At 40.5% G+C, this 19,776-nt stretch overlaps 1 protein-coding gene across 6 annotated transcripts in view; it reads left to right on the top strand.

Annotated features, from left to right (window-relative positions):
• KDM4C (lysine demethylase 4C) overlaps positions 1-19,776 on the top strand; it is a 409,893-nt gene that overhangs the window by 378,494 nt on the left and 11,623 nt on the right. For all 6 annotated transcript variants that reach the window (XM_057548130.1, XM_007189029.3, XM_007189030.3 and 3 more), the window contains 2 exons: positions 15,042-15,161; positions 18,446-18,538. In XM_057548130.1, the coding sequence (XP_057404113.1) occupies positions 15,042-15,161; positions 18,446-18,538 (213 nt within the window). The remainder of the gene's footprint in view (positions 1-15,041; positions 15,162-18,445; positions 18,539-19,776) is intronic.

Below are 19,776 nucleotides of genomic sequence, written 5' to 3'. Positions count from 1 at the left end.
CTCCAGGAATGCAGAAAAACAAAGTCAAAAAACAGGTGAGAATGAGGGAGGCTGCTCGGCTGGAACGTGAGTAGGACCAGGCCACCTCCCCTTTCGGTCCACCTGGACCAGGGTTCTGCCATCGGCACGTGGGAGCTGCCACTGCTGCTGCCGGCCTCTGAGAGCATTCTCCCCTCCACTGTTTCTCTGCATCTCTGGTCACAGGTTCTACATCTACTGGCAGGATGTAGCTAATTGGCCGGGCCCCGCTCCATACCTGCTGCTGGGCAAGGGAGTATCTGGCATCTTTCAGCACTTGTAATGGCAGGTGAGCTCTGCCTTCCGCTGAGACTCTGAAGGGGAGAAGGGGGTTCAGATGCTGGGAAGCCAGATGACAGATAGCCAGTATGATTAGCACATGGCTTTCAGTCAGTCTTGTTAATCTCTGCCCGAGTCCAGTAATGAGCAGGTGATTATCCCTTACAATGACAGCAGCTGCTGGCTTCAGTTTGCTCTCGGTCACTTAAGCATTTTCTGCATGGGGGACTGTAAGAGGTTCCAAACTATATGCTGATTAAGTACTGGGAATTCACATACCGTGTCTTCATCTGGTGCAGCGGGACTGATAGACGGGGCGGCCTGCCCTGTGGTTTATATTTGATAGGAGTAGAGGTGGGAACTGGGGGAGGGAGGAAGGCAGGCAGCGTGCAAGGACAGCTGCTCCTTCTAGAGGTCCCTTTCAAAGGGCCTAGAGGCAGTTCAAGAACACAGTGACTTCAGAATTCAAATAATCAGACTGGCAGTTGGGCTTTCCTCTTTGTTGGGAGAGCAAGTACAGGAGCTTGGCCCTGACTTCGGCAGGAATGAGATATGACACCGTCCTCTTGCCTGGGATTATGACTCATCGCAGTCCTTTAATCACAGCCCTTTAATCATAGGCAGAAGTCCTAATCACAGCCCTTTAATCATAGGCAGAAGTCCACTCCTGACTGCGATGACTATTTCTGTCTTTAATTTTTACATCATCTATGTAGTACTCTAGCTACAGGCTTACTGGCAGCTCCAGACACCTGTGTCCCTGTAGAGAGGGCTCTGGCAGATTTCAGGGGAGTTCACACATCCCTGGAGGCAGTACAGCAAAGGGTAAACAGGTATTTCTGTCAGGCGAAGGCAGACTTCTTCTGAGGGTCTAGACAGCAACTGAGAAAAACGCATTAGTCAAGGTTTTTAATGCATATACTTTTCCAGCAAAGTGTTACTTGCTCCAGTAACACACTAAGAACTGCATCAGGAAAGGTCTCTTTAACATTTTACATCCTTTGGTATAATAGATCTCAAATTCTATAATGCTTTAAAAAACCATCCAGGTCACATAGAGCTGTGGGCAGTGTGGGCTGGAATCTTCATTTTTAAAGTGTGTCCCCAGCAGTTGGGACTGCACTTTGAGAAGCTCTGCTCTATTGTCTGATTCCTCATGCACAGCCAGGGAGATGTGAGCCGCTGAAGGCCTTTAAGAGAGAGGCAGACCCTTCAAGCCATTGCTTTCCATAAACTGAATCCCCTCATCTTCAGACATTTTATTTATTTTATTTCATTTTTTTCAGACCGCTCATTTTTAACAGAAACTTTTTTTTTCCTCCATGAAGTCCTACTCAGAAACCCAACGTATAAATCAAAAATTCTGTTCTGGTTGAAGTGATCCTGGTGGCCAAAGCTCATGTACTCCACATGGATTCCAGCCCTTGCAGGGAGCCCTGAGGCTCCAGCTGTGTGGCTCAGAGTGACAGGCTTCCAGGTATGGACACGACACCCTCTGTCTGTCCCTAGCTTGGGGAGCTGGACACTGTTGGCTCCTCTAGTGTCTCACACAGGTGGTCAGTAAATAGATATCAGATTAGTGACTGTGACAGTTCTGGGGACACCCAGCAGCTTCTATGCTGGAGAGGTCAGGGAAACGTAAATATCAGACTTGTCAACTTCTTTTCATCAGCCCACATGCTCCTAATCCCGTTTCTGTTTAAATGCTTTATATGCCATGTAGACATAGAAAATTTCTGGCAGACTCAAGAATTGAGACAGCTGATGAATTGAAACCACTTCTCTATGGAGGAAAATAGATGTTACAGAAATTAACTCTTGTGTTTTACTATGAGCTGCCTTGGGTCCATTTGGGAAGTAGCTGGGTTGTAAATAATGAGTAATACTCACTAAATGAAGTTATATGCAAATCCAGGTACATCCACTTCCAGCTAAAGGACCTGGCAAAGGGTGAGAAATTGGGCATCATGACCGACAATAATGCCGCCTGGTGGTGGAGGGGGAAGGGAGGTTCTCAGAAAAATTTTATGTTCTTACGTGTTTGGTTGGTTATTTTTCTTTATTCTTCTCCTATGAATAAAGAAAAAAAGTTCTGAAGCCAAGAAATTGAGAAACCAAACCGAAGTGTCTTCCCTAGATTTTGACGGGAAAGCGTGTGAAGTGACTGTGGCCGATCCAGAGCACAGCTGGGTGGAGGCTGAGCTGGAGGAGGCTCTTGGAGGTCACTGTGCCTGGAGGCTGAGATGGAGGGGCTCTTGGAGGTCACTGTGCCTGGAGGCTGAGCTGGAGGAGGCTCTTGGAGGTCACTGTGCCTGGAGGCTGAGCTGGAGGGGCTCTTGGAGGTCACTGTGCCTGGAGGCTGAGCTGGAAAAGGCTCTTGGAGGTCACTGTGCCTGGAGGCTGAGCTGGAGGAGGCTCTTGGAGGTCACTGTGCCTGGAGGCTGAGCGGGAGGAGGCTCTTGGAGGTCACTGTGCCTGGAGGCTGAGATGGAGGGGCTCTTGGAGGTCACTGTGCCTGGAGGCTGAGATGGAGGGGCTCTTGGAGGTCACTGTGCCTGGAGGCTGAGATGGAAGAGGCTCTTGGAGGTCACTGTGCCTGGAGGCTGAGCTGGAGGAGGCTCTTGGAGGTCACTATGCCTGGAGGCTGAGCTGGAGGGGCTCTTGGAGGTCACTGTGCCTGGAGACTGAGCTGGAGGGGGCTCTTGGAGGTCACTGTGCCTGGAGGCTGAGCTGGAGGGGCTCTTGGAGGTCACTGTGCCAAATTAAGATTTGCTGTGAGTAAAGCGCTCATTGACAGTAAGCAAGACGTCACACTGTATCTCAGACATTTAGTTCCAAAGAATTTTTCAAAAAGGAATTGTTCCTTACTTGGTAAAGTTGCATACATTTAGTTTACTAATAAGGATGTAAGTTTATGATAAATTCCTCAAGTATACTTTATACTTTCCTCAGGCCACATTTCTGTGGCCATTGTCACACCTTGGTGTTATGTTACGCAGAATTGCAGGTCAGGATTGGTTTGGGGTAGTTATTTTAAAGGCTAGTAAACCTCTGTTGAAGGTCAAATCTGTGAAACTAAGGGCATAACTCTTCTGCTTGGAGGTGGCTTGTGGTGGGTGAGTAGATGGGGACTGTGGCCTGGTAATGCCTGAGGCCTTGACTTGCCTCTGCTGGGATTGAGGAAGGGCCCAATAGAAAACGTCTCATCCTGCCTGAGGACAAGCAATTTAGAGAGAGAAAGAAGTCAGAGTTTGAAAACTTAACATATCTCTTTTGTCATAAAGCAGATGCTGGAGAGTGTGGCTTACATCTGTGGACAAAGAATTTTCCTGATACTGGACCTGAGAATTAGGCCTCCTAGAAAGGTAGTACAGGGCACCGCCAGATCCTCTCTGTGAAAGGAGCAGAGCAGAAAGCAAGTTCTCTGCCGGCAGAGGGGATCCAAAGAGAAACGGAAGGTGAGGGGTAAGCCAGAAGTTACCAGCCTTGCTTGGCTTACAGACCCTGGCTATCTCAGCACATTTTTTATAGCGCTCCTAGGCCAAAGGAAATACCTAACAGTTCCATCTACTAGTTTGGTCTAAACAACTTAATAGTAGTAATAAGCTCGGTGTCTGACATGTGTCCCTGTGTTTCCCCTGAAAATATCCCTATTTCAGACCCCAGTGAGTTCGCTGTAGTGCCCCAAGGCACTGTAGTGCATAGTTTGGAAAATGCAGTCTCCTTCAGAAAACTCAACAATAAAATTGTCACTCCTTATTCTCTTGGAGAATGAGTTTGTTTTCTATATCTATAACTATTTCTGTTCTGTAGATAAGTTCATTTGTACCCCTTTTTAAGTTTCCACATATAAGTGATATCACATGATACTTGTCTTTCTCTGTCTGACTTATTTCACTCAGTATGACAATCTCTAGGTCCATCCATGTTGCTGCAAATGTCATTATTTTGTTCTTTTTAATAGCTGAGTAATAGTCCATTGTATATATGTACCACATCTTCTTTATCCATTCCTCTGTTGGTGGACATTTAGGTTGCTTCCATGTCTTGGCTATTGTAAATAGTGCTGCAGTGAACACTGGGGTGCATGTCTCTTTTGGAATTATGGTTTTCTCCAGATACACGCCCAGGAGTGGGATTGCTGGATCATATGGTAGCTCTATTTTTAGTTTTTTAGGGAACCTCCATACTGTTCTCCATAGTGGCTGTACCACCAACAGTGTGAGAGGGTTCCCTTTTCTCCACACCCTCTCCAGCATTTATTATTTGTAGACATTTTGATGATGGCCATTCTGACTAGTGTGAGGTGATACCTCATTGTAGTTTTGATTTGCATTTCACTAAGAAATACTGATGTTGAGCATCTTTTCATGTGCTTTATAGCCAGCCATATGTCTTCTTTTTTTTTTGATTAATTTTTATTGGAGTATGGTTGCTTTACAATGTTGTGTTAGCCTCCACTGCACAACAAAATGAATCACCCATATACATACAGATACCCCTCCCTTTTGGACTTCCCTCCCATTTAGGTTACCACAGTGCGTTAGGTTCCTGTGCTATACAGTATGTTTCCATCAGTTGTCTATGTTATACATAGTATCATTAATGTATATGTGTGTCAATCCCAGTCTCCCAATTCATCCCACCCCACTGCTTTCCTCCTTGGTATCCATACATTTGTTCTCTACATCTGTGTCCTATTTCTGCTTTGCAAATAAGGTCATCTATACCATTTTTCTAGATTGCACATATATGCATTATTATACGATATTTGTTTTTCTCTTTCTGACTTACTTCACTCTGTATGAGAGTCTCTAGATCCATCCACGTCTCAACAAATGACTCAATTTCGTTCCTTTTTATGGCTCAGTAATATTCCATTGTATACATGTACCACATCTTCTTTATCCATTCCTCTGTTGGTGGATATTTAGGTTGCTTCTATGTCCTGGCTATTGTAAATAGTGCTACTGTGAACATTGGGGTGCATGTGTTTTTTTGAATTATGGTTTTCTCAGGGTATATGCCCAGTATTGGGACTGTTGGGTCATATGGTAGTTCTATTTTTAGTTTTTTTTTTTTTAAACATCTTTATTGGAATATAATTGCTTTACAATGGTGTGTTACTTTCTGCTTTATAACAAAGTGAATCAGCTATACATATACATATATCTCCATATCTCCTCCCTGTTGCATCTCCCTCCCACCCTCCCTATTCTACCCCTCTAGGTGGTCACAAAGCACGGAGCTGATCTCCCTGTGCTATGTGGCTGCTTCCCACTAGCTAGCTATCTTACATTTGGTAGTGTATATATGTCCATGCCACTCTCTGACTTCGTCCCAGCTTACCCTTCCCCCTCCCCGTGTCCTCAAGTCCATTCTCTATGTCTGCGTCTTTATTCCTGTCCTGCCCCTAGGTTCTTCAGAACCACTTTTTTTTTAGATTCCATATATATGTGTTAGCATATGGTATTTGTTTTTCTCTTTCTGACTGACTTCACTCTGTATAACAGACTTTAGGTCCATCCACCTCACTAGAAATAACTCAATTTCGTTTCTTTTACAGCTGAGTAATATTCCATTGTAAATATGTGCCACATCTTCCTTATCCATTCATCTGTTGATGGACACTTAGGTTGCTTCCATGTCCTGGCTATTGTAAATAGAGCTGCAGTGAACATTGTGGTACATGACTCTTTTTGAATTATGGTTTTCTCAGGGTGTATGTCCAGTAGTGGGATTGCTGGGTCGTATGGTAGTTCTATTTTTAGTTTTTTAAGGAACCTCCATACTGTTCTCCATAGTGGCTGCATCAATTTACATTCCCACCAACAGTGCAAGAGGGTTCCCTTTTCTCCACACCCTATCCAGCATTTATTGTTTGTAGATTATTTGATGGTGGCCATTCTGACCCGTGTGAGGTGATACCTCACTGTAGTTTTGATTTGCATTTCTCTAATGATTAGTGATGTTGAGCATCCTTTCATGTGTTTGTTGACAGTCTGTATATCTTCTTTGCAGAAATGTCTATTTAGGTCCTGCCCATTTTTGGATTGGATTGTTTGTTTGTTTTTTTTGATATTGATCTGCTTTTAAGTTTTGGAGATTAATCCTTTGTCAGTTGCTTCATTTGCAAATATTTTCTCCCATTCTGAGGGTTGTCTTTTCGTCTTGTTTATGTTTTCCTTTGCTGTGCAAAAGCTTTTGAGTTTCATTCAGTCCCATTTGTTTATGTTTGTTTTTATTTCCATTTCTCTAGTAGGTGGGTCAAGAAGGATCTTGCTGTGATTTATGTCATAGAGTGTTCTGCCTATGTTTTCCTCTAAGAGTTTTATAGTGTCTGGCCTTACATTTAGGTCTTTAATCCACTTTGAGTTTATTTTTGTGTATAGTGTTAGGGATTGTTCTAAATTCATTCTTTACCTGTAGCTGTCCAGTTTTCCCAGCACCACTTATTGAAGAGGCTGTCTTTTCTCCATTGTATATTCTTGCCTCCTTTATCAAAAATAAGGTGACCATATGTGCATGGGTTTCTCTCTGGGCTTTCTATCCTGTTCCATTGATCTATATTTCTGTTTTTGTGCCAGTACCATACTGTCTTGATTACTGTAGCTTTGTAGTATAGTCTGAAGTCCAGGAGCCTGATTCCTCCAGCTCCGTTTTTGTTTCTCAAGACTGCTTTGGCTATTCGGGGTCTTTTGTGTTTCCATACAAATTGTGAAATTTTTTGTTCTAGTTCTGTAAAGAATGCCATTGGTATTTTGATAGGGATTGCACTGAATCTCTAGATTGCTTTGTGTAGTATAGTCATTTTCACAATGTTGATTCTTCCAATCCAAGAACATGGTATATCTCTCCATCTGTTTGTATCATCTTTAATTTCTTTCATCAGTGTCTTATAGTTTTCTGCATACAGGTCTTTGTCCCCTTAGGTAGGTTTATTCCTAGGTATTTTATTCTTATTGTTGCAATGGTAAATGGGAGTGTTTCCTTAATTTCTCTTTCAGATTTTTCATCATTAGTGTATAGGAATGCAAGAGATTTCTGTGCATTAATTTTGTATCCTACTACTTTATCAAATTCATTGAGTAGCTCTAGTAGTTTTCTGGTAGCATCTTTAGGATTCTCTATGTATAGTATCATGTCATCTGCAAACAGTGACAGCTTTACTTCTTCTTTTCCGATTTGGATTCCTTTTATTTCTTTTTCTTCTCTGATTGCTGTGGCTAAAACTTCCAAAACTATGTTGAATAATAGTGGTGAGAGTGGACAACCTTGTCTTGTTCCTGATCTAAATGGAAATGGTTTCAGGTTTTCACCATTGAGAACGATGTTGGCTGTGGGTTTGTCATATATGGCCTTTATTATGTTGAGATAGGGCTGTGGGTTTGTCATATATGGCCTTTATTATGTTGAGATAGGTTCCCTCTGTGCCTACTTTCTGGAGAGTTTTTATCATAAATGGGTGTTGCATTTTGTTAAAAGCTTTTTCTGCATCTATTGAGATGATCATATGGTTTTTATCCTTCAGTTTTTTAGTATGGTATATCATATTGTTTGATTCGTGTATATTGAAGAATCCTTGCATTCCTGGGATAAACCTCACTTGATCATGGTGTATGATCCTTTTAATGTGCTGTTGGATTCTGTTTCCTAGTATTTTGTTGAGGATTTTTGCATCTGTGTTCATCAGTGATATTGGCCTGTAGTTTTCTTTTTTTGTGACATGTTTGTCTGATTTTGGTGTCAGGGTGATGGTGGCCTCACAGAATGAGTTTGGGAGTGTTCTTCCCTCTGCTATATTTTGGAAGAGTTTGAGAAAGATAGGTGTTAGCGCTTCTCTAAATGTTTGATAGAATTCACCTGTGAAGCCATGAGGTCCTGGGCTTTTGTTTGTTGGAAGATTTTTAATCACAGTCTCAATTTCAGTGCTTGTGATTAGTCTGTTTATATCTTGTATTTCTTCCTGGTTCAGTCTCGGAAGGTTGTGCTTTTCTAAGAATTTGTCTGTTTCTTCCAGATTGTCCATTTTATTGGCATATAGTTGCTTGTAGTAATCTCTCATGATCCTTTGTATTTCTGCAGTGTCAGTTGTTACTTCTCCTTTTTCATTTCCCATTCTATTGATTTGAGTCTTCTCCCTTTTTTTCTTGATGAGTCTGGCTAATGGTTTATCAATTTTCTTTATCTTCTCAAAGAACCAGCTTTTAGTTTTATTGATCTTTGCTATTGTTTCCTTCATTTCTTTTTCATTTATTTGTGATCTGATCTTTATGATTTCTTTCCTGCTGCTAACTTTCGGGTTTTTTTGTTCTTCTTTCTCTAATTGCTTTAGGTGTAAGGTTAGGTTGTTTATTTGAGTTGTTTCTTGTTTCTTGAGGTAGGATTGTATTGCTAAAACTTCCCTCTTAGAACTGCTTTTGCTGCATCCCATAGGTGTTGGCTCGTCGTGTTTTCTTTGTCATTTGCTTCTAGGTATTTTTTGACTTCCTCTTTGATTTCTTCAGTGATCTCTTTATTATTTAGTAGTGTATTGTTTAGCCTCCATGTGTTTGTAATTTTTACAGACTTTTTCCTGTAATTGATATCCAGTCTTATAGTGTTCTGGTCAGAAAAGATACTTGATATGATTTCCATTTTCTTAAATTTACCAATGCTTGATTTGTGACCCAAGATATGATCTATCCTGGAAAATGTTCCATAAGCACTTGAGAAGAAAGTGTATTCTGTTGTTTTTGGATCGAATGTAAATATCAATTAAGTCCGTCTTGTTTAATGTATCATTTAAAGCTTGTGTTTCGTTATTTAGTTTCATTTTGGATATCTGTCCATTGGTGAAAGTGGGGTGTTAAAGTCCCCTGCTATTATTGTGTTACTGTCGATTTCCTCTTTTATGGCTGTTAGCATTTGCCTTGTATGTTGAGGTGCTCCTATGTGGGTGCATAAATATTTACAATTGCTATGTCTTCTTCTTGGATTGATCCCTTTATCATTATGTAGTGTCCTTCTCTGTCTCTTGTAACAGTCTTTATTTTAAAGTTTATTTTGTCTGATATGAGTATTGCTACTCCAGTTTTCTTTTAATTTCCATTTGCATGGAATATCTTTTTCCATCCCCTCACTTTGTATGTGTCCCTAGATCTGAAGTGGGCTCTTATAGACAGCATATATGCAGGTCTTGTCTTTGTATCCATTCAGCCAGTCTATGTCTTTTGGTTGGAGCATTTAATCCATCTACATTTAAGGTAATTATCGATATGTATTTTCCTATTACCATTTTCTTAATTGTTTTGGGTTTGTTATTGTAGGTCTTTTCCTTCTCTTGTGTTTCCTGCCTAGATAAGTTCCTTTAGCATTTCTTTTAAAGCTGGTTTGGTGGTGCTGAATTCTCTTAGCTTTTGCTTGTCTGTAAAGGTTTTAATTTCTCCGTCGAATCTGAATGAGATCCTTGCTGGGTACAGTAATTTTGGTTGTAGGTTTTTTCCTTTCATCACTTTAAATATGTCCTGCCACTCCCTTTTGGCTTGCAGAGCTTCTGCTGAAAGATAAGCTGTTAACGTTATGGGGATTCCCTTGTATGTTATTTGTTGTTTTTCCCTTGCTGCTTTTAATATGTCTTCTTTGTATTTAATTTTTGATAGTTTGATTAATATGTGTCTTGGTGTGTTTCTCCTTGGATTTATCCTGTGTGGGACTCTCTGTGCTTCCTGGACTTGATTAACTATTTCCTTTCCCATGTTAGGGAAGTTTTCAACTATAATCTCTTCAAATATTTTCTCAGTCCTTTTCTTTTTCTCTTCTTCTTCTGGGACCCCCTATAATTGGAATGTTGGTGCATTTAGTGTTCTCCCAGAGGTCTCTGAGACTGTCCTCAATTCTTTTCCTTCTTTTTTATTCTTCTCTGTGGTAGTCATTTCCACTATTTTATGTTCCACATCACTTATCCGTTCTTCTGCCTTAGTTTTTCTGCTATTGATCCCTTCTAGAGAATTTTTAATTTCATTTATTGTGTTGTTCATCATTGTTTGTTTGCTCTTTAGTTCTTTTAGGTCCTTGTTAAACGTTTCTTGTATTTTCTCCATTCTATTTCCAAGATTTTGGATCATCTTTACTATCATTTCTCTGAATTCTGTTTCAGGTAGATTGCCTATTTCCTCTTCATTTGTTTGGTCTGGTGTGTTTTTACCTTGCTCCTTCATCTGCTCTGTGTCACTCTGTCTTCTCCTTTTGCTTAACTTACTGTGTTTGGAGTTTCCTTTTTGCAGGCTGCAGCTTCGTAGTTCCCGTTGTTTTTGGTGTCTGCCTCCAGTGGCTAATGTTGATTCAGTGGGTTGTGTAGGCTTCCTGGTGCCTGTGTTCTGGTGAATGAGGCTGGATCTTGTCTTTCTGGTGGGCAGGACCACGTCCAGTGGTATGTTTTCGGGTGTCTGTGACCTTATTATGATTTTAGGCAGCCTCTCTGCTAATGGGTGGGGTCGTGTTCCTGTCTTGCTAGTTGTTTGGCGTAAGGTGTCCAGCACTGTAGCTTGCTGGTCGTTGCGTGGAGCTGGGTCTCAGCATTGAGATGGAGATCTCTGGGAGAGCTTTTGCCATTTGATATTATGTGGAGCCAGGAGGTCTCTGGTGGACCAGTGTGCTGAACTCAGCTCTCCCACCTCAGAGGCTCAGGCCTGAAACCCGGCCGGAGCACCAAGACCCTGTCAGTCACACGGGTCAGAAGAAAAGGGAGAAAAAAAGAAATAAAATAAAATAAAATAAAGTTATTAAAATAAATTTTTTTTTAATTATTAAAAAGTTTTTAAAAATTGAAAAGTAATGAAAAAAGGAAAGAAAGAGCAACCAAACTAAAAAACAAATCCACCAATGATAACAAGTGCTAAAAAAGTATACAAAAAAAAACCAAACAAAAACCAAGGAAATGGACAAAACCCTAGGACAAATGGTAAAAGCAAAGCTATAAAGACAAAATCACACAAAGTCCATCGCTTCAATTTTGGGATGATTCATTGTCTATTCTAGTATTCCACAGATGCCGGGTACATCAAGTTGATTGTGGAGATTTAATCTGCTGCTCCTGAGGCTGCTGGGTGAAATTTCCCTTTCTCTTCTTTGTTTGCATAGCCCCTGGGGTTCAGCTTTGGATTTGACCCCGCCTCTGCCTGTAGGTTGCCTGAGGGCATCTGTTCTTTGCCCAGACATGACAGGGTTAAAGGAGCAGCTGATTAGGGGGCTCTGGCTCACTCAGGCTGGTGGGGAGGGAGGGGTACGGAATGCGGGGCGAGCCTGCAGCGGCAGAGGCTGGCGTGACGTTGCAACAGCATGAGGCACACCGTGTGTTCTCCCGGGGAGGTTGTCCCTGGATCACGGGACCCTGGCAGTGGCGGGCTGCACAGGGTCCTGGGAGGGGAGGTGTGTGGATAGTGACCTTTGCTTGCACACAGGCTTCTTGGTGGCTGCAGCAGCAGCCTTAGCGTTTCATGCCTGTCTCTGGTGTCTGCGCTGAAAGCCATGGCTCGTGCCCGTCTCCGGAGCTTGTTTAGGCGGTGCTCTGAATCCCCTCTCCTTGTGCACCCCAAAACAATGGTCTCTTGCCTCTTAGGCAGGTCCAGACTTTTTCCCGGACTCACTCCCGGCTAGCTGTGGCACACTAGCCCCCTTTAGCCTCTGTTCACGCAGCCAACCCCAGTCCTCTTCCTGGGATCTCTATTTTTAGTTTTTTAAGGAACCTCCATACTGTTCCCCATAGTGGCTGTATCAATTTACATTCCCACCAACAGTGTATGAGGGTTCCGTTTTCTCCACACCCTCTCCAGCATTTGTTTATAGATTTTTTTGATGATGGCCATTCTGACTGGTGTAAGGTGATACCTCATTGTAGTTTTGATTTGCCTTTCTCTAACAATTAGTGATGTTGAGCATCTTTTCATGTGTTTGTTGGCCGTATGTCTTCTTTGGAGAAATGTGTATTTAGGTCTTCTGCCCATTTTTTGATTGGGTTGTTTGTTTTTTTTGATATTGAGCTCCAAGAACTGTTTGTATATTTTGGATATTAATCTTTTGTTGGTTGCTTCGTTTGCAAATATTTTCTCCCATTCTGAGGGTTGTCTTTTTGTTTTGTATATGGTTTCCTTTGCTGTGTAAAAGCTTTAAAGTTTCATTAGGTCCCATTTGTTTATTTTTGTTTTCATTTTCATTACTCTAGGAGGTGGATTCAAAAAGATCTTGCTGCGATTTATGTCAAAGAGTGTTCTGCCTATGTTTTCCTCTAAGAGTTTTATAGTATCTGGCCTTACATTTAGATCTTTAATACATTTTGAGTTTGCTTTTGTGTATGGTGTCAGGGAGTGTTCTAATTTCATTTGTTTACATGTAGCTGTTCGGTTTTCCCAGCCCCACTTATGGAAGAGACTGTCTTTTCTCCATTGTATATTCTTGCCTCCTTTGTCATAGAATAGGTGACCATAGGTGTGTGGCGTTATCTCTTAACTTTCTATCCTGTTCCATTGTTTTATATTTCTGTTTTTGTGCCAGTACCATACTGTCTTGATTGCTGTAGCTTTGTAGTGTAGTCTGAAGTCAGGGAGCCTGATTCCGTCAGCTCCATTTTTCGTTCTCAAGATGGCTTTTGCTATTCGTGGTCTTTTGTGTTTCCATACAAATTGTAAAATTTTTTTTGTAATTCTGTGAAAAATGCCATTGGAAATTTGATAGGGATTGTGTTGAATCTGTAGATTGCTTTGGCGGGAGGGGATAAATTGGGAGACGGGGATTGACATATCCACACTACTATATATAAAATATAGTAGTAGATAACTAATAAGGACCTACTCTATAGCACAGGGAACTCTACTCAATACTCAGTAATGGCCTATATGGGAAAAGAATCTAAAAAAAAGTGGGTATATGTATATGTGTAACTGATTCACTTTGTTGTACACCTGAAACTAATACAACATTGTAATTCAAGTATCCTCCAATGAAAATAAAAAAAAAAAAAGTGAATGAATGAGGGAGTGGGAAAAAAAAAGAAAAGCCAGGAGTATTACCTTAATGGAGCTTCCTCCACATGGAATAAAACTTTAGGAGAAGGAAGAAACTTACTCTTGTTCTCTGCTTGCCACCATCACCAAACCATCTGGGTTTTAGCTCAGATTTACCCCTGAGCTGACGTAGCTTCCTATCCTAGGAGACAGCGTCTATTTAGAAGCTACACCTTCTAGTCTTCTTAGTACCATGTACATCTTTGGAAGGGAAGGGAAATGAAAAGTGAGATGATAACTCCAGGGGCATATATGGAATACAGTTCTTCATCCTACCCTTTCAATTCTGTGTAGCCTGAGATCAAATATTATGAAGGCCAAGAAGAAACTTATTTTCATTTGACTAAGATGCAGACTGTCAACTCTGCAGAGCCTCTGAGCACACACTTTTTTTTCTTTGCCCATAGCTTTAAATGGAGGCATAGTCTGCAGTGAGAAAGATGAACCTCTCAGGTATACTCTGAACCCAACAGTAAAAGGCCCACTCCTTTATGATGCAAAATTTCTGTTAATAATGAAAAGTAATACATGGTGGATTTATAATCATAAACAACTGAATATTTCCTGTGTGTGCCTCTCATTTAAACCACAGAACCCTGCCCAGTCTGTATTTAAAGCTTGACTGGTCAAGTGTGCATTTCAATCAGTCAGATTGGCCTCATCAGTAAAATACCAGGATTAGCAAAACATGAATTGCTAAATGTGCAAAAAATTTATCGAAGTCGTCAAGTATTTAATTCCTTTGTATTAAAATTTTATTGTGTCATTCTCAATACATACAAACTTAAGTTTGCAAAATGTATCCCTCCCCCTCTAAAAAGCACCTTCCCAGGATGAGCTAGTGGGAAGTTTGTTCTGACTTGCTGCCCGAGGAGGAGGCAGTGCTGAGTGGAAGAAGTGAGGTGAGAAGACTGCTTGTGGCACTGCCAGGATCACCTGCGGAATGAGGTGGACTACTCAGTGGATGGGAGGTGCAGGCAGAACCAGACCTGCAGGGGAAGGTCCAGGGGTCTTCAGAAGAGGCCTGCTGAGCAGGACCCAGGCCTTACAGCTTCCCCTGCCGCACTCTGGAGGCTCCTGCATTTTTTTCCCTTGCTGCTTTGTCCAGGCCTGCCAGCTCTGATGACAGTCTGCTTCTCTCCTGTCCCCAGGTCCACCTGGGTGTCCTCAGTTCTTCATCTCTTACACCGCTTCACTTCTCCAGAGATCCTGACAACTGAAAGGAGCCTCCTTGGAGGCTCAGTTTCCTTGTCAGTAAAATGGGGGTAATTAATAGTCTCTGCCTACCTCATGGAACGATTGTGAGGATCAGACGAGATGTATGTTAAAGCATTCCGATAACTGCAAAATGCTGTATAAATGTCAGGTGTTATAAATCATTAGCCAGTCTATTTCTCAGCTAAAGCAGTTTCTATGCACATTTTACTTACTCTCTGAACAATTCTTTGTCAAATAGCAAATGTAAATGCTGTTTTTTCCTTCTTGGATTATGGTGGTTCCTTTGTAACTTTATGATGTAGGCTGAATCTTTAAGTACTCCTTTGGCTTATAGCTCTTCCCCTGAACACCCATGCAAGATCATAATCCATAAAACACAGAGGCAATAACTCCTTTTAATTGCCAGGAGTTCATCATTTCCTACGTTCTAAATGCACAGTCACTTAGACATTTGCCTTGAAAAGCCTAACTCTATTTATTATGCAGAGCCGAGACTGTGTGAAGCTAGGCCCTCCTGCCGAGGGAGAAGTCGTTCAAGTCAAGTGGCCTGATGGCAAACTCTACGGGGCAAAATATCTTGGATCAAATGTTGCCCACATGTACCAGGTGAGTGCCGCCCTGGGTGTGATGCTTGCTGAGACAGACAGGAGAAGCCAGAGGGCAGACAGTACAGCCAGTGTACTGATGACCAAGAAGCCCCGTGAATTTGGAACACCTCTTGTTTTATAAAAAAGGCAAAAATTCGATGTTTGATGACCTAGATATTAGACTTTTATTACCGAGTTCGATACTGGGAAACTCTAGTAACGTTTGATGAATGGGTTAATTGTAAGGAATATAGTTAGGTCAAAAAGATTCCCAGCTGGATGGTGGGCTGCTTTCTTGTGTTTCTGCTATACGGGGAGAGACTAATTGGCGGGATTATCTAACTGTAAGCCAAATCAGTGATGGCTGTTCATCATCCAGCAGCCCCTGAATGGGTGGCTTTTCCCTGAGAGACATCATCCCCATCGGGCGTTTCAGCAAACCTAAACCAATGGTGCATCGGCACAGATGCGGCCATTTGTGCACCCGAGCGTAAAGGAGTGCTTATTTAATGAAAAGTGCAGTTATCATTTTGGCATTCTGTTACTGGACAACTCTACATATTATTAAAGAATATATATACAATTTAAAAATGAATTGTATCCCTATTAGAAATGAGGATGAGTTAAGCTCTAATAAGGAAAACAACATGGATGGCGCATGTGCATTTATATTCCTTCAGAAAGACTTTAAAAAGGAACAAATTTATTAGAACCAATAAATTATAGTACTTTTAGTAACACGATGGCAGAAATCAACATTCTAAAGCTAAGCAGTAGTGTAAAAACAGGAAGATTGAAGTAAAAGGAGAAAAAGCAAGAAGGTTCAGGCCTGTGAAGTTAAAAACAGCTTGAGAATGATAAGACCTCCAGTTTCCTCAGAGAAACTGTTCAAAGACTGATAAAGGGCTAGGGCTTAAATGGAACAGTACATTAAAAGACACTGCACTAAAAACTGGAGCACAATGTAATTAAAAGTGTTCAAAGAAGTTTGGAAAACTTAGGGGAGAACATTTTTTTAAGGTGTAGAAAAAGCAAACGGGGTGGGGAGGGGAGGATGTACATAACCAGTGTTTGTGTGTGTGTGTGTGTGTGTGTGTGTGTGAGAGAGAGAGAGAGAGAGAGAAGGCCATTTCCCCTTTGTATTGGTGACAAAGTGTTAAGTTGCAGATTCAGGTCATTTACAGCAGGGTAAGCGCTGGAGCATTTTTGTATCAGAATGTCCAAAATTAGGCAAAAATCACAAGACAGGCTGGTAATACTGGAGACTCCTAGAAAAGAAGTGTTTACTACATCATTCAAAAGAAAATAATTACATTTAATTAAACAATAAATGCAAAAGTGAAGCATCTTACATGTAGCAAAGCTATTAGCTACATGAAAAGTATCATAATGAAGACATGTTGAAATTCAGGCTAATTAGTAATCAGTGTGCTAACTTCAGTTGAATTTATGATGGCCTATCAACATAGAACTGTGAGCATATTTACAGACTCAATGAAAAAGTTAAGACTAATATTAAAATTGTCTCTCGAGGAAGTAGTTTAAAATTCCTCATTAAACCAACTGGCCTTTTGAGATCATTTTGTGTTTTGTGTCTATTTATTCAGCCTCACCATTGAATAAGCAAAGATATTTATAAAAATGGAACTAAATGCCTACTGCACAGTGCTAAGTATCCTAAGTATATGCATTCTGGGGGCCCTCACAGTAGCCCTGCAAGATAGATGTTTTTGACTCCTACTTTACAAAGGAGGGAAAAAAGGCTCAGTGAACTTGATAATTTGTTCAAGAGCATACAGCTGGTAAAGGGAAGGGCCAGAATTTACTCTTGGCTCTGTCCCAACTCGGGTGAACAACTATCCCAGCTTGCGAGGGACTGTCCTTGATTTTAGCACTGAAAGTCTTGCATCCTGGGAGACCCCTTCAGTCCTGGACAAACTGGGATGGTTGGTTACCATACCATACTCCCTCTTAGTTTTAAAATTGCCTTTTTCTCTTTTAGAATTTTCAAATGATCTAAAACAGAAGAAAGGTAGGCACAGGTAGTTCTAGCTATGCTATCAAACTGTATAAATTGCATGACACCTTGGCCTAATTAAATGTTACAGAAACCATTTTGCTGAAACAAGGCCAGGAAGAAAAGCCTTCCCATCTCTGCGTTCTGAGAAGTAGCAGGGAGAGGTCTCCTGTGACCGAGACCTAATTCTGCCCCTTGTTTGAGCTTAGTCAAATGTGAGCAGTACATGGATAATAAATACGAAGTTTAATTATATATTTTATCTTTAGTATTTTTAAACTTCAGCAGATTTTTTTATTAACATAAATAGCACAGCTACATGGTTTAACTTATCTTTTAACTAGAATTGCAAGCATATACTTATTTCTTAAAAGTAAAGAATTCAGACAGACAAGTTAGGGATTTCAAAAATACCATAAGTGGTTCAGAGTTAGAACATATTAGATATTCTACCCTGATTGCATCCCTTTTGTTGTTTTCTTCTGGAAGAGTTCATGTGGGATTGAGCCTAAACCAAGATTACTTTGAGTAGGGCATTTGATGAATTTCCCCCAGATGCTCTGTTTGTTATTCAGTGTCAGTTTTTCTCTAACAAAATATCCTAAAATATTGAAAAAACTGGATAATGAAATTACTTGCTGCCATTTGATTAGCTTGAAAAAAAAGTTTTAAAGATTTTCATTTAGATGATAATGTATTTTCACAAATTGAGGTGGCTGACACGTGAGGTTAAGGAGAACCTGAGATCTTCCTGGCCATTTGTTTGAATTTAACAAAAGTGAGTTTTCTAAGTTAAAGCTCCATAAGAACTTGAGAAATTATTTTATCTGGGAGGATTATTATACAAGAGTAAATATATCATCACTTCTTTCTCAAAGAGAAACAGTCCTCCCTCTTATGTTGTCAGAGCCTCTTAAAGAAACAATCAATCAGTATTTACAGGCCCCACCCATCTTAATGTTAAATTGGCCACAATCTCATGTTCTGAGAAATCATTTGAGCAGCAGTTACTTTTCTTTGTTTTTGCTTTCGGGGGATAAAGTTTTCATATCACATATTGCAAGACACTCATTTTCAAGAATTTTAGCCTGTTTGAAAACATACTTTGTTCTTAGTTTGATAAGGGAAAGAGCTTTTCTTCCTTCCTTGGCTGTTGGCTAGTTCTCTTGTTTGTTCTGCTTGAATCCTTTTTTCTTTTTTATGTAGCTAATTGGAACCCTGAAGAAAATGGTGAGTGCTTGCTTCTTTTTTAAATAGATCATGCTCGATGTCTTATTTTTCATTAGGTTGAATTTGAAGATGGATCCCAGATAGCAATGAAGAGAGAGGACATCTACACTTTAGATGAAGAGTTACCCAAGAGAGTGAAAGCTCGTTTTGTAAGTGCTGAATAATCCCTCTGAGGGATCTGCCATGTGAATCTCTCCTCTCTCAATGTGTCCCAAGCCCAGCAGGAAACATACTTAGGCTTTTGGATTGATTTTGAAGAAAGCCAATGCAACTTTTCTCTTATTGAAATCTGTTTAATCCAAAGCTCAAATGTGGCCAGAAACAGGGAAACTGGTGCAAGTTCCTCATCTTTCTTTCTAATGAGGTCAAATGATGCTTCTTTGTGTTAACATCTATTGGCATACAGAAAGTTATTGAGTATGTGTTCTATGCAAGCTAACTGGGAACATATAAGGATACCATCAAGACATTTACAATCTTGTTAGTGGAAGCAACGTTAAAAGAAAGCTTTCAGTAGGATATTCAAGGGCACTCAGCATAGCGAACATCTAGTTTCCTATGGCCTTATCATATACAGTTCACCCTTTAACAATGTGGGGGGTTGGAGTGCTGACCCTCCACACGGTCACATACAACTTATATAGTCAGTCCCTTCCTGCCCACAGTTTCACATCTATGGATTCAATCACTCGCAGATCGTGTAGTACCATCATGTTTATGATTGAAAAAAAATCCATGTATTAAGTGGACCCATATATAGTTCAAACCCATGTTGTTCAAGGTCAACTGTATTAACTTCTCTCTCAGAAGCTGATTAATGTTTGTGTCAATTTATAACTAAACTAAACTCTCACTTTTATAACAAAAGGAACAAACAAAGCCCAAATACTAGTTGTGGGAATACTAAAGCAGTTTTTTTTTACAAAAGAAAACGTTATTAGTTTCAAGCCCTGTACATACCATTAAAAGACAAATAAACATGGACAAATAAAACTGAAGTTGTTAAAAAATATAATTCACAATAACCTAGTTTTCATTATTGTATCATAAAATATTTACTGGACCCTGAAATGAAGTCAGTTTTACTCATTTAGAATTGCATCTAGTGCATCTGTGAGATGATAAGTCCTAAACTAGGAAATTTGAATGAGGGGATTTTTCTGACTAAAATGAAAATTTTTTTCTGAATAAATGACATCCTTAGTTTTCATTGCATGCTAATGATATACTTTTATGCAGTGATAGAGTTACCCTAGATTACTTTGGAAGAACATGGGTTTCCTTAAATGTTCAGTTGTATATTCAGCTCCTCTCCTGTCAGATGGGATCCTGAGAACAGGGTAACCGCGTCAGGTGTAAACTGACTTTTCCTCAGCTGCATCCTTGA

This window comes from Balaenoptera acutorostrata, chromosome 6 (assembly GCF_949987535.1).
Source record: "Balaenoptera acutorostrata chromosome 6, mBalAcu1.1, whole genome shotgun sequence".
NCBI classification, from domain to species: Eukaryota; Metazoa; Chordata; class Mammalia; order Artiodactyla; family Balaenopteridae; genus Balaenoptera; species Balaenoptera acutorostrata.
The sequence above is the reverse complement of the archived record's forward strand: the minus strand, read 5'-3'. Positions and strand labels throughout refer to the sequence as shown.